The sequence below is a fragment of the Aquarana catesbeiana genome, linkage group LG12 (genome assembly GCF_042186555.1).
Source record: "Aquarana catesbeiana isolate 2022-GZ linkage group LG12, ASM4218655v1, whole genome shotgun sequence".
Lineage (NCBI taxonomy): Eukaryota > Metazoa > Chordata > Amphibia > Anura > Ranidae > Aquarana > Aquarana catesbeiana.
The window spans coordinates 39,981,140-39,996,816 of NC_133335.1; the positions used below are offsets into that span (position 1 = coordinate 39,981,140).

Below are 15,677 nucleotides of genomic sequence, written 5' to 3' on the forward strand. Positions count from 1 at the left end.
CTTGCAAGAAGATCTGAACAAATTAATGGGTGGGCAACTACATGGCACATGAGGTTTAATGTAGAAAAATGTAAAATAATGCATTTAGGTGGCAAAAATATGAATGCAATCTTCACTGGGGGAGAATCTCCGGGGAATCTAGGATGGAAAAGGACCTGGGGGTCCTAGTAGATGACAGGCTCAGCAATGGCATGCAATGCCAAGCTGCTGCAAGCAAAGTCAATGGAATGTTGGCATGCATTAAAAAGGGAATTAACTCCAGAGATAAAATAATAATTCTCCCACTCTACAAGACTCTGGTCCGGCCGCATCTGGAGTATGCTGTCCAGTTCTGGGCTCCGGTCCTCAGGAAGGATGTGCTGTAAATTGAGAGAGAGTATAGAGAAGGGCAGCAAAGCTAATAAAGGGTCTGGAGAATCTTAGTTATGAGGAAAGATTACGAGCACTGAACCTATTCGTTGTACAAATACCGTACTGGTGACCCCACAATAGGGATAAAACTTTTCAGCAAAAGGGCATTTAAAAATTCACTATAATTAGAAGAAAAGCGATTTAACCAGAAATTGCGTAGAGGGTTCTTTACAGTAAGAGCGATAAGAATGTGGAATTCTCTTCCACAAGCAGTGGTTTCAGCAGGGAGCATAGATAATTTAAAAATACTATTAGATAGGCACCTAAACGACCATAACATTTATGATATACAATGTAATATTGACATAAAAGCGCATACACAGGTTGATGGACTTGTGTCTTTTTTCAACCTTACCAATTATGTAAAGCACTCCTGCACTCTCTTTTTTTGTGTCCACTGCGTTTGCGATCTACATTTGGGGTAAAAATGTATCATCACTCGCAGTAGATCACAAAGGCAGGGTGTTTTGAACATGGTGCAGGAAACACACATGGAACATACCTTTCTGGCATTGCGTTCTGCTGTGAACCGACCCTAACAACAGGGCACCGTGCCCGGTGATCTTTGACTTAATCAGTGTTGTAGATCTCCATCTCTCTAAAGTTGCCTACCCCTGTGATAGACCAACACAAAGTGGCACATAATTGTGAAGTGAAAGGAAAATGATAAATGGTTTTCAATTTTTTTTTACAAATAAATATGTGAAAAGTGTGGCGTGTATTTGTATTCAGCCCCCCTGAGTCAATACTTTGTAGAACCGCCTTTCACTGCAATTATAGCTGCAAGTCTTTTTGGGGATGTCTCTACCAGCTTTGCACATCTAGAGAGTGAAATTTTTGCCCACTCTTCTTTGCAAAATAGCTCAAGTTCTGTCAGATTGGATGGAGAGCGTCTGTGAACAGCAATTTCAAGTCTTGCCACAGATTCCCAATTGGATTTAAGTCTGGACTTTGACTGGGCCATTCTAAGACATGAATATGCTTTGATCTAAATCATTCCATTGTAGCTTTGGCTGTATGTTTAGGGTCGTTGTCATGCTGGAAGGTGAACCTCCACCCCAATCTCAAGTCTTTTGCAGACTAATGCCCCGTACACACGGTCGGATTTTCCGATGGAAAATGTCTGATCGGAGCGTGTTGTCAGAAATTCCGACCGTGTGTGGGCTCCATCGAACATTTTCCATCGGATTTTCCGACACACAAAGTTGGACAGCAGGAGATAAAATTTTCCGACAACAAAATCCGTTGTCGGAAATTCCGATCGTGTGTACACAAATCCGACGGACAAAGTGCCACGCATGCTCAGAATAAATAAAGAGATGAAAGCTATTGGCCACTGCCCCGTTTATAGTCCCGACGTACATGTTTTACGTCACCGCGTTTAGAACGATCGGATTTTCCGACAACTTTGTGTGACCGTGTGTATGCAAGACAAGTTTGAGCCAACATCCGTCAGAAGAAATCCTAGGATTTTGTTGTCGGAATGTCCGAACAAAGTCCGACCGTGTGTACGCCCTATAACAGGTTTCCTTCTAAGATTGCCCTGCATTTGGCTCCATCCACCTTCCAATCAACTATGACCAGCTTCCCTGTCCCTGCTGAAGAAAAACATCCCCATATCATGATGCTGCCACCACCATGTTTCATGGTGAGGATGGTGTGTTCAGGGTGATGAGCAGTGTTAGTTTTCTGTCACACTTAGCGTTTTGCTTTTAGGCCTAAATTTTGGTCTCATCTGACCAGAGCATCTTCTTCCACATGTTTGCTGTGTCCCCCACATGGCTTCTCGAAAACTGCAAATGGAACGTCTTATGGCTTTCTTTCAACAATGGCTTTCTTCGTGCCACTCTTCCATAAAGACCAGATTTGTGGAGTGAACGACTAATAGTTGACCTGTGAACAGATTCTCCCACCTGAGCTGTGGATCTCTGCAGCTCCTCCAGTTACCATGGGCCTCTTTGCTGCTTCTCTGATTAATGTTCTCCTTCCCCGGCCTGTCAGTTTAGGTGGACGGCCATGTCTTGGTAGGTTTGCAGTTGTGTCATACTCTTTCCATTTTCAGTTGATGGATTGAACAGTGCTCTGTGAGATGTTCAAAGCTTGGGATATTTTTTTGTAACCTAACCCTGCTTTAAACTTCTCCAAAACTTTATCCCTGACCAGTGTGTTCCTTGGCATTCATGATGCTGTTTGTTCACTAAGGTTTGCCAGCAAACTTCTGAGGGCTTCACAGAACAGCTGTATTTATACTGAGATTAAATTACATACAGTTGAACTCTATTTACTAATTAGGTGACTTCTGAAGGCAATTGGTTCCACTAGATTTTAGTTAGGGGTATCAGAGTAAAGGGGGCTGAATACAAATGCACACCACATATTTATTTGTAAAAAATGTTGAAAGACATTTTTACAATTATGTGCCACTTTGTGTTGGTCTACCACATAAAATCCCAATAAAATACATTTACGTTTTTGGTTGTAACATGACAAAATGTGGAAAATTTTAACGGGTATAAATAGTTTTTCAAGGCACTGTAACTATCTCCTGTCATAAAAGAACCCTTAGTATCCATAATCAAAACTTTACCAAAAACAATTCTAATTACAATTGGTCAAAAACAGAAAGGTGAAGTCAATATTTTGCATTTTTTGCACTTTGTCTGCAGCCTTACCTCAATCTCAAGAAGAGAGTAAAAGCCACCAGCAGTGCACACAAGGAGATGGAGTGTCCCAGAAAGTTAATAACGATGGCGATGTGGTAGTGTACCTTGCTCTTTTTCTGCCAAGAAAAAAGATTGCCAATTAAATATTTTATCATCTGTGGACCTAACATCATATATATATATATATATATATATATATATATATATATATATATATATATTTATTTATATTAAGTGTATGCTAAGTATATAACCTCCCACAGTACTTGCCCAGACAATGGCTTTTCTCCATAGATGGATGGAACCATCTCTGTTCAAACATTATACTGGTTCAGCATCTACTTCATGGACTTAGATGCTGGCCCAGAGATGAGGCAATCATGTATATTCTGATGCCTATGCAGTTCTTCCCTTTGTTCGCAAATGCCTGACCCAGATCAGCCCCTGATGTAGCCTCTTACCTTGTGCAGTTACAATGTTGTAATCTCAACACTGGGGAAGAAGAGGGTGAAAAAAATGCTTCCTTCTGCCTGATAGCGTCATCTCAGCCTTATTAAAGTCAATGAACTGAAGCACAGGGACCAAACTTGTAAAATTTCTGATATATCCACTTTTAACAATTTTGTTGGCAAGGTGGTTAGCACTTCTGCCTAGCAGCACTAGGGTCGCTGGTTCGAATCCCAACCACAGCCCTACCTGCAAAGAGTTCTCCCTGTGCTTGCACAATGGTCCCAAAATAGTGTCAAAAGTGTCCGATGTGTCCGCCACAATGTCGCAGTCAAGATAAAAATCGCAGATCGCCACTGTGCAATTGTCAGTTAAAGCGACGCAGTGCTGAATCGCAAAAAGTACTCTGGTCAGGTAGGGGGTAAAATCTTTTCCAGGGCTGAAGCGGTTAATGAGGCGTTTAGGTTCTAAAAGACCCTGCATGTCTCCTCTGTGCTTCACTGAATGTAATGCCCTGCAGATCGCACCGAGGTGATCAAATACCACCAAAGAAAAGTTCTATTTGTGGGCACAAAAGGACATCAATTTTGTTTGGGTGCAACGTCACACGACCGCGCAATTGTCAGTTAAAGCGACGCAGTGCAAAAGGTGCTCTGGTCAGGAAGGGGGTAAATTCTTTCGGGGCTGAAATGGTTAATTGGTTCCTGTCTAAATTTTCCCTAGTATGTGTAAGTGTGAATTAGGGACCTTAGATTGTAAGCTTCATAAGGGCAGGGGCTGATGTGAATTTATAATATATGTAGATAAAGCGCTGCATAAAATTGACAGTGCTATATGAGCATCTACAATAAACAATTAAAGTGTGTGCTACATTAGTCTTCTCATTGGCATTTAACAAGAAAGTTACATGTATGTGGACACTGCAGTAGAAAGATTCTGCTATAGATTTATCTATCCTTCCAACGCAACTGACTCTTGAAACAGGTAAAATCTAGATTTTAAATGTGATTCCCCCTTACCATTGTATAATTGGCTATTCTAGCCAACAGGAATCAAAAAATGGAAAAGCTGCTTAGACAGCCAACAAAACTCACAAACTGAAAATGGTTGTCAAGAAACAAATCACACCTGTTATAAGAGGCAACAAAACCAAAAGTAAGATAAACCGGGCACAGAATTTAAAACCCGTTCTTATTCACCGTCCACATTCCCTGACATATAAATGCTTGGATAATACTGTGCCGATGTTTTCACGCTTGCTAAAAGCAATGTTCTAAATATGAGTTATGTACATTTACTTTCATTTGCAGCATTGCAGATTAGTCTTGAATTGGTAATACCAGATATACAGAACTTGGCTGCGGATCCTCCGCTTTATGCAGTGGATCTTTAAAAATGTTCCATCCTGAGCTGGAACGATATAGGAGAACCAATTAGTTTACCGAATGTAAAATAGATTTTTAATTTAAAAGAGGTGAGAGCAGTAGGATTTATGTAAAATAAGAATGATTAGTTACGGAATACTAATTTCTTGTCTGTACAGAAGAGTGCAAACCATCAAGACTCCTATAATCCTGATTAAAGATTTTTGTTAAGGAAGTGACCCTTTTAAATGGCTTTAGGTCAATTTGTTTGCTCAAAAGTTGACATATTTAAACGGACATTTTTTCAGGATTGCATATTGTTTTAGAGTGGGTAAGTTTGTAGAGCTCTAACTTAAAGTTTATGTCTGGGCAAAAGGAAATAACATTAAAAATAATAAAAAATAATGAAAAAGAAACAAAAAAGAAAATAAGGGTATACAGTGGGGACGGAAAGTATTCTGAGCCCCTTAAATTTTTCACTCTTTGTTATATTGCAGCCATTTGCTAAAATCATTTAAGTTCATTTTTTTCCCTCATTAATGTACACACAGCACCCCATATTGACAGAAAAACACAGAATTGTTGACATTTTTGCAGATTTATTAAAAGAGAAAAATTGAAATATCACATGGTCCTAAGTATTCAGACCCTTTTCTGTGACACTCATATATTTAACTCAGGTGCTGTCTATTTTTTCTGATCATCCTTGAGATGGTTCTACACATTCATTTGAGTCCAGCTGTGTTTGATTATACTGATTGCACTTGATTAGGAAATCCACACACCTGTCTATATAAGACCTTAAAGCTCACAGTGCATGTCAGAGTAAATGAGAATCATGAGGTCAAAGGAACTGCCTGAAGAGCTCAGAGACAGAATTGTGGCAAGGCACAGATCTGGCCAAGGTTACAAAAAATTTCTGCTGCACTTAAGGCTCCTAAGAGCACAGTGGCCTCCATAAACCTTAAATGGAAGATGTTTGGAACGACCAGAAACCTTCCTAGAGCTGGCCGTCTGGCCAAAATGAGCTATCGGAGGAGAAGAGCCTTGGTGAGAAAGGTAAAGAAGAACCCAAAGAACCCACTGTGGCTGAGCTCCAGAGATGCAGTCGGGAGATAGCAGAAGGTTGTAGAAAGTCACCAATCACTGCAGCCCTCCACCAGTCGGGGCTTTATGGCAGAGTGGCCCGACGGAAGCCTTTCCTCAGTGCAAGACACATGAAAGTCTGCTAGAAAACACCTGAAGGACTCCAAGATGGTGAGAAATAAGATTCTCTGGTCTGATGAGACCAAGATAGAACTTTTTGGCCTTAATTCTAAGCGGTATGTGTGGAGAAAACCAGGCACTGCTCATCACCTGTCCAATACAGTCCCAACAGTGAAGCATGGTGGTGGCAGCATCATGCTGTGGGGGTGTTTTTCAGCTGCAGGGACAGGATGACTGGTTGCAATTGAGGGAAAGATGAATGCGGCCAAGTACAGGGATATCCTGGATGAAAACCTTCTCCAGAGTGCTCAGGACCTCAGACTGGGCCGAAGGTTTACCTTCCAACAAGACAATGACCCTAAGCACACAGCTAAAATAACAAAGGAGTGGCTTCAGAACAACTCCGTGACTGTTCTTGAATGGCCCAGCCAGAGCCCTGATTTAAACCCAATTGAGCATCTCTGGAGAGACCTAAAAATGGCTGTCCACCAACGTTTACCATCCAACCTGACAGAACTGGAGAGGATCTGCAAGGAGGAATGGCAGAGGATCCCCAAATCCAGGTGTGAAAAACTTGTTGCATCTTTCCCAAAAAGACTCATGGCTGTATTAGATCAAAAGAGTGCTTCTACTAAATACTGAGCAAAGGGTCTGAATACTTAGGACCATGTGATATTTCAGTTTTTCTTTTTTAAGAAATCTGCAAAAATGTCAACAATTCTGTGTTTTTCTGTCAATATGGGGTGCTGTGTGTACATTAATGAGGAAAAAAAATGAACTTAAATGATTTTAGCAAATGGCTGCAATATAACAAAGAGTTCAAAATTTAAGGGGGTCTGAATACTTTCCGTCCCCACTGTATATCTAAAATACGTGCACATTTCCTCTTGTTTTGTTTTTGCTTGTACAAAAAAAAAAGCCTAACATTACTAGAAATTAAATGAGCTCCTAACTCCCTGCATGACTTCTCCCCTGCTGGACCACAGAAAGGAAAGTGCACTGGGACTACAGTACACCCTCATCCTCATAACCTTGTGGGAAGGTGTTCTGTAGTCACACAAAGGAGAATTCGGGCCGGACTGACAATACTGCTTGGGTTTTTCAGTGCAGCACTACAGGAACGTAAAAGCTCTCTCAGATTTATGGCAGATCAACAAGCATTTTTCTATACTTGCAACATTTCCAAAGAAACAAAACATGAAAAAAAAAGTACAAATAGTGAAGAGATTACTGCATATTTGTTTTTTTGCCCCGGCATACACTTTCATCTTTATATGACCCTGTCTAAAAAAAGCAGGCAAGGGAGGAAAATAACTTTTCTGACTCTTCAGCTGTGTGTAATTTAAAGTGGTACTAAAGGCTCAAGATTTTTTATGCATGAAGGTAAAAATTCTTCTGTGTACAGCAGCCCCTCCCCCCCAGCCCCTCCCAATACTTATGTGAGCCCCATCTCGATCCAGCGATGTGCACGAGAGCCTGGGCTCACCGGGGACTCTCACTCTGCATTGACTAAAGCCTCGTACACACGATCGGATTTTCCAACGGGAATTGTGTGATGAAATTGTGTGATCTTTTGGCGGAAAATCCGACCGTTTGTACGCTCCTTTAGACAATTGTTATCTGATTTTCCGCGGACAAATGTTGGATGGCAGGCTTTAAAATTTTTTGCGGACAAATGGCTGTTGTCGGATTTTCCGAGCGTGTGCACACAAGTCTGTCGGACAAAAGTCCAAAGTACAAACACGCATGCTCGGAAGCAAGGACAACCCGGAAGCGGTCGGTCTTGTAAACTAGCGTTCGTAATGGAGAATTAACATTCATGACGTGGCAGATTATGAAATCTCGAAATGCAGCGCATATTCTCTTCTTCTTTAATGGGATAATAATGAAGCTGCTTTGCTGGTGATACTGATGGCGTTATTGCAAACAAATTTCTGAAAGGATTTTATTTTCTAGTGATATCAAGAATAATATTATTATGCTTATTTTTTTTTTTTTTTTTTTTGGTGCAAGTTACCAAACACTATTATCCCGTAGTTTTTAAGATCAAAGATACAACTATGTTGGTGTCCCTTGTTAATTTTACATTGTATTTTTTAAAATGTAACGGCCTACTCCCAAACTGTCATTTGAAGTAAAACACATAGCCAAGTATTATTCTACACAATTTTTTTTATTGTGCATTAAAAAAGGAAAACAAATAAAATTAGACATGCTATCTGCCAATAGAACTTAACCAAAAAGTGAATTCTATGCATCCAAAAATATAGAAAATATACCAAATCAAATCATTATTATTCAACCAAAAAATAAAATAAAAGCCTCATGCATATGTGTCCTGCTTCTATATATAGGGGGTCAACAATGCCAAGAGTTGGTGAAAGCAGGGGTCCGTCATCCGGAGATAATTCCGAAAATCATCTGGATTATTCTCCTGGAGCTCCCGCAGCAAAGGCATATGACATAATTGGTAACGATTAATAAAGCATCCAATTTTTGGTCCAAGAAATCCTCTTCCTCCTGTTCCTGGACTGGACTTGGGTCAAAGCAATAACTCCAAGGCCAATAATAAATAACACGTTATCTCCTCCGATTCCAAAACATGTCTGGTTGACGAACGGCCGCTCAGAAACGAACTGAAAAGCGCAAAATGAAAAGCGCAAAATGAAAAGCGCAAATCAACACATTAACCAAACTTCTACTAACACGAAATTAGCAGAAGGAGCCCAAAGGATGGTGCTAAAGAGCTGAAAAACCAAGTAATACGTCACTACATTCATGTTTGTTGGGCAATAATTCCTTGCCGTTTGTATGCAAGACAAGTTCCTGGCCAAGGCCCTTCGGACAAAAGTCCGCAGTTTTATCGGCGAAAAATCCAATCGTGTGTACGAGGCTTAAGACAGCAACAGAAATAATCAGCTCCCACTGCTGTCAATCAAAGCCAGTGAGCCAATCAGGAGAGAGAGGGGGCGGGGTGAGCTGTTGCCGTGTCTGTGTGAATGGACACGCAGAGCTGTGGCTTGGGAGCGAGCCTACTCGGGTGCCCCCAGAGCAAGCTGCTTGCTCTGGGGGCACTTGGCAGGAGGGAGGGTCGGGAGCTTCGGCGAGGGACCCAAGAAGAGAAGGATCTCTGTGCAAATCCACTACCCAGAGCAGGTAAGTATACCATGTTTGCTATTTTTATTTTATTTTTCTTAACAAGACTTTAATATCACTTTAAGCTTCAGATAATTAGCAATAGGTTTGTATCCAGCAGTGTAGTAAAGAAAAGGCCTGGTATATGTTTAAAATCTGGAGCACCATCTATCAGCTGGTGAATGGGCAAACCTAAAAATAAAGATTAATGTAATAGTTCTTATTTTACGTGACTAAAAATCTAAAAACATTTTTAAATATTGGAACATAGTAAGGAAAAAAAAGGTAATGTTTTGGAGTTGTTTCATGCTAGATTATTGCAGAGATCGGGAGGAAATACACAAAGCACACCAAGTAAGATTACACACAGGTCTTGTATTTAGACAATATTTGTTTAGCCCAGATTTTACCTTTAAAATAAAAAATAGCCTTTTTTTTCTGACCTGTGTCTCTGTTCATAAGGTGGCATGACCTATAAGTGACATGTTATGGCTTCCTTCCTATTTACGCTCCAATGAAGGTGAATTCATGGTTAAAATAAATCTTCGGCGATGTCTATGACACACATAACTCATATCCCGAGGCAAGCCATCAGAAAAGTAAATCAGCCATGAATACCCGTTTTAGCACGGGACAGCAAACAGCCGCTACGGATGTACCTATTAAGGCTACAGGGTCCAATTTATATCAGACAATGATATCAATTTCAACATTATCAAGGCAGTCTAAACCTGAGAGTTAAGCCTCATACACACGCTTTGATTTTCGGACGACAGAACGTCCGATTTTTGTGGCATGCTAGTCTCATGTCGAAAGTGAAGAGGTTACTAACAATACGAGAATTTTTCATTTGACACAATACAACGTCAGAAGTGACGCAACGCGTTGAATAGTTTTGTATGTATTCTTTCGGTTCTGACCATGCATAGTCTTGCTCTTATGATTTTTTTCGTCCAAAAACTGTAATGTTGAAACGAAAATCGGACCTTTAGTTCACATCCGACAAAAATTTTATAGTCTGCACATCCAGCTTTTGTCTGACGAAAGTGAAATTGGCTGTCGAAAGCACCATACTAACGGTAAGATTTGCGGACGATCGGTCATCGTGACACAATTGACATCCAAAAAATCAAAGCGTGTGTACGTGCCTTTAGACACATCGAAGTCTGCCAGTTAAGAAGATTAACTTTTTTTTGTGCATCATACTTTAGTAGGACTGTCTCAGTTTTAACCACTTGCCGACCAGCCGCCGTCATTATACTGCAGCAGGTCGGCACGTTCCCAAGAGCCGTCGTAGCTGTACGTCGGCTTATTTAAGCAGGAAAGCAGGCACGCGCACGCGCCCGCTGCACTGCGGGGGTGCCGATGCTCGTAGCCAACGGTCGCGATGACCGCCGGCCACGAGCGATCAAGCGGGCATGAGAGGCAGAACAGGGACGTGTGTTTGTAAACACACAAATCCCTGTTCTGTTCTGTGAGGAGAGACAGATCGGGAGTTCCTAATAGTTAGGAACCACGATCTGTCATCCCCTCTAGTCAGTCCCCTCCCCCTACATTTAGAACACACAGTTAGGGAACACAGTTAACCCCTTAATCGCCCCCTAGTGTTAACCCCTTCCCTGCCAGTGACATTTATACAGTAATCAGTGCATTTTTATAGCACTGATCGCTGTATAATTGTCAATCGTCCCAAAAATGTCTGATGTGTCTGCCATAATGTCACAGTCATGATAAAAATCGCAGATCGCCGCCATTACTAGTAAAAAAAAATAATAAAAATGCCATAAATCTATCCCCTATTTTGTAGACGCTATAACTTTTGCACAAACCAATCAATATATGCTTATTGCAATTTTTATTACCAAAAATATGTAGAAGAATACGTATCGGCCTAAACTGAGAAAAACATTTGCTTTTTTAAAAAAAATTGGGGATATTTATTATAGCAGAAAGAACAAAATATAGTGTTTTTTTTTTTTTAATTTTCGCTCTTTTTTTGTATATAGCGCAAATATAAAAACCGCAGAGGTGATCAAATATCACCAAAAGAAAGCTCTATTGGTGGGGAAAAAAGGACGTCAATTTTGTTTGTGTACAGCGTCACGCGACCGCGCAATTGTCAGTTAAAGCGACACAGTGCTGAATCGCAAAAAATGCTCTGGTCATTGAGCAGCCAAATCTTCCGAGACTGAAGTGATTAAGTATTGCAAGCAGGTAGGTTCTTTATTGCAGAAGGGACATGGAATATCTCTTATGCAATAAAATAAACCTACCTGCCAGCTCACAGTTATCTGTAGAATGTATAATGGGCTGCGCAAATGCATTCGATGTACCGGGATGAGTGAACTCTTGTGCATGCGTAATGTTATCCTGTGATGGCGAATAAAGATGGCTGCAGCCCAGCACCTGGAGGAATCCTGGCAGAAGATGCCAGCACCAGGGGAGGTATATTGGACTGTTGGAGGAAAGGTAACTATCGAAGACTTTAGTTCTTCTTTAACACTTAAGGTCCAGACCATTTGGCTGGCCAAAGACCAGAACACTTTTTGCGATTCGGCACTGCATCGCTTTAACTGACAATTGCGCGGTCGTGCGATGTGGCTCCCAAACAAAATTGACGTCCTTTTTTCCCCACAAATAGAGCTTTCTTTTGGTGGTATTTGATTGCCTCTGCGGTTTTTATTTTTTGCGCTATAAACAAAAAAAGAGCGACAATTTTGAAAGAAACTTAATATTTTTTACATTTTACTATAATAAATATCCCCAAAAAATATATAAAAAAACATTTTTTTCCCTCAGTTTAGGCCAATAAGTATTCTTCTACATATTTTTGGTAAAAAAAATCGCAATAAGCGTTTATTGATTGGTTTGCACAAAAGTTATAGCATCTACAAAATAGGGGATAGTTTTATGGCATATTTATTAATATTTTTTTTTTTTACTAGTAATGGCGGCGATCAGCAACTTTTATTGTGACTGCGACATTATGGCGGACACATCGGACAATTTTGGTGCTATTTAAGGGACCATTCACATTTATACAGCGATCAGTGCGATTAAAAATGCATTGATTACTGTGTAAACGTGGCAGTGAAGGGGTTAACCAGGAGGGGGCGCTGCAGGGGTTAAGTGTGTCCTTGGGAGTGATTCTAACTGTGGGGGGGAGGGGCTATGTGGGACACCATACTGATAACCGCTCCCAATCACGGAGAGCTGTGATCAGTGTCAGTGTCATTAGGCAGAACGGGGAAATGCTTGTTTACATCAACATTTCCCCGTTCTTCCACTCCGAGAGACGATTGCGGGTATCCCCGCGGACATCGAGTCACGGAGCTCGCGAACGCGCCGCCAGCGGCAAATTTAAAGGGACGTACCTGTACGCCCATTTGCATGTCCGTGCCATTCTGCCGGCATAAATGTTCGTACGGCGGTCAGCAAGCGGTTAAGAGATTAGTAAATGTTAAATTAAATTTACTTGTGAAAGATCTATTATAACAGAAATATTGGTGGGGGATCTGCTTATAACAGAAATGTGTGTTCAGTGTTAGCTACTTATGGGTTTAAATCAAACCCCATGCGATCGAGGTTCACAGTCTTGGCAAATTTTTGAATACCAATTATACCACCTAAATAAATTTTACACTTTTTAAAGGGCATATAAGGCTTTTATGTGGTACACTGATTTCATAAATAACCAAAAATGAAGAAAAACATTTAAACTTTTTTAAGGCTGGGTTCACACCTATGCGAATTGGATGTGGGTTTCCCAGCTCCCAGCTCTCTATGGAGCCGGTTCACATCTCTGTTGCGGCTGCGGAGCGACTTGCACAGGAACGTTGTGCGTCTTTGGCTCCGTTTCAGGGCCGAATTCAGGCAAAAATTTGTCCCTGAAATAGAGAACAGGGACACACTGCTGCCAGCCGAATCCTGTTGTGATGGTGTGAACCCAGCCTAAAAGAATCATACTAACACATGGTAATCCTTCTTAACCACTTCACGCCTAAGGGTAAAATCTAAATGCCTAAGCACAATTTTGCAACTTTGACATGTGTTAGTAAAACTGTACATATTATCACAACTACTTTGTGTATTCAGGTGGATTATACCTTGTTTTTTTTTCAGGATAAATTGGACTTTCATTTGGTATTAAATGGTAATGGATATCTCCTGATTTTTTTTTTTTTATTATCAAAGGAGAACTGTCCCAAAATAGTTAAAAAAAAAATCTAATTTAGCTGTATATTTCTTGTTACTACCATAACCTACCACCAAAGAACAACCCAAAATAAGTTCTCCTGTTCCTTACAATTGCAGCGATACCACATATGTGTACGTTATAGTCGTTGTTTGTACCCATAGTACAGCCCAGAAGCAATAATGTGCATTTTGCTTTTTTTCTTCTTTTCTTATTTTTTGTCCTACCTAAAATACATTGACACTGACACTAAAGCCTCGTACACATGATCAGATTTTCCACAGACAAAACTTTGGACTTTTGTCGGAAGGCGCGTGCCTGGATTTTGTCTTGCATACAAACGGCAAGAAATTGTTGGTCAACAAACACGAACATAGTGACATACTACGTGTTTTGTCAGCTCTTTAGCGCCACCCTTTGGGCTCCTTCTGCTAATTTCGTGTTAGTAGAAGTTTGGTGAGTGTTGATTCGCGCTTTTCATTTCACGTTTTTCATTTAGCGCTTTTCAGTTTGCGCTTTTCATTTAGTGCTTTTCAGTTCACGCTTTTCATTTCGCGCTTTTCAGTTCTTTTCTGAACAGGCGTTCGTCAACCAGCCATGTTGCGGAATCAGAGGAGATAACGTGTTATTTATTATTGGCCTTGGAGTTATTGCTTTGACCCAAGTCCAGTCCAGGAACAGGAGGAGGAGTTCTTGGACCAAAAATTGGCTGCTTTATCGTGACCAATTATGTCATATGCCTTTGCTGCGGAAGCTCCAGGAGAATAATCCAGATGATTTTCGGAATTATCTCCTGATGACGGACCACTGCTTTCACCAACTCTTGGCATTGCTGACCCCCTATATTAAGAAGCAGGACACATGCATGAGGCTTTTATTTTATTTTTTGGTTGAATAATAATGATTTAATTTGGTATATTTTCTATATTTTTGGATGCATAGAATACACTTTTTGGTTAATTTCTATTGGCAGATAGCATGTCTAATTTTATTTGTTTTCTTTTTTTAATGCACGATAAAAAAATTGTGGAGAATAATACTTGGCTGTGTGTTTTACTTCAAATGATAGTTTGGGAGTAGGCAGTTACATTTAAAAAAATACAATGTAAAATTGACAAGGGACACCAACATAGTTGTATCGTTGATCTTAAAAACTACGGGATACTGGTGTTGTGGTAACCTGCCCCCCCAAAAAAAGCATAATAATATTATTCTTGATATCACTAAAAAAAAAAACGCCTTTGAAAATTTGTTTGCAACAACTCCATCAGTATCACCAGCAAAGCAGCTTCATTATTATCCCATCCCCCAAGAGAATGTGCGCTGCATTTGGAGATTTCATAATTTGCTGCATCACGAATGTCAATTCTCCATTACGAATGCTAGTTTACAAGACCGACCGCTTCTGGCTCATCCTTGCTTCCGAGCATGCGTGTTTGTACTTTGGACTTTTGTCCAATGAACTTGTGTACACACGCTCGGAAAATCCGACAACACACATTTGTCCACGAAAAATTTTTGCCTGCCAATCAACATTTGTCTGTGGAAAATCCGACAATTGTCCGATGGAGCGTACAAACGGTCGGATCTTCCGCCAACAGCCTCTCATCACACATTTCCTGTCGGACAATCCGATCGTGTGTATGAGGCTTTACTGACACTGATGCTAATTAAAAAAAAAAAATCCTCCCTAAAATATACTGACCCTGACCTTTGGCCCTTACGTGACCCAAACACTAACCCCGGCACTAACCTAGATAAAACCTTGGTCTAGGTATTTTTTCTTTATTTTTATTTTCTATTTTTTACACACACTTTTTTTTTCCTCTGTAAGGAAAGAGAAAGATACATTGTATCTTTCTTCTTCACTCACAGAGAGAGAAACACAGGGGCGGGCTTCACAGTGACTGATCACTTTAGTAGCCAATCAGAGGCTACAACAGCGATCAGATGACCCGGAATCTGGATTTCCAGGTCCTGATCGTTAGTACGGGGCCCGGGGATCTCAATGAGACCCCAGTCTCTGTGCTGGGAGCGCACTGTGTGGCGCGCTCCCAGCACAAAGAGAGATAAAAAAAAGCCCACTTCCGTGAGGTCGATGTGTTACGTCGGTGGGAAGAGGTTAACATTGTACTTCTTCCTCTGTGCACAGTGGGGGGTGCACAAAGAGGAAGGTACAGTACAATGTGATCATCATGAATGGCTGCCATACTGATTGGTTCCCAGACAGAAAATATTGAAGATCTTGGATCAGCA

The 15,677-nt window shown here is 40.7% G+C and overlaps 1 protein-coding gene across 2 annotated transcripts in view; it reads right to left on the reverse strand.

Moving 5' to 3' along the window:
• CRHR1 (corticotropin releasing hormone receptor 1) overlaps positions 1-15,677 on the reverse strand; it is a 327,518-nt gene that overhangs the window by 38,482 nt on the left and 273,359 nt on the right. For both annotated transcript variants that reach the window (XM_073607633.1, XM_073607634.1), the window contains one exon: positions 3,084-3,190. In XM_073607633.1, the coding sequence (XP_073463734.1) occupies positions 3,084-3,190 (107 nt within the window). The remainder of the gene's footprint in view (positions 1-3,083; positions 3,191-15,677) is intronic.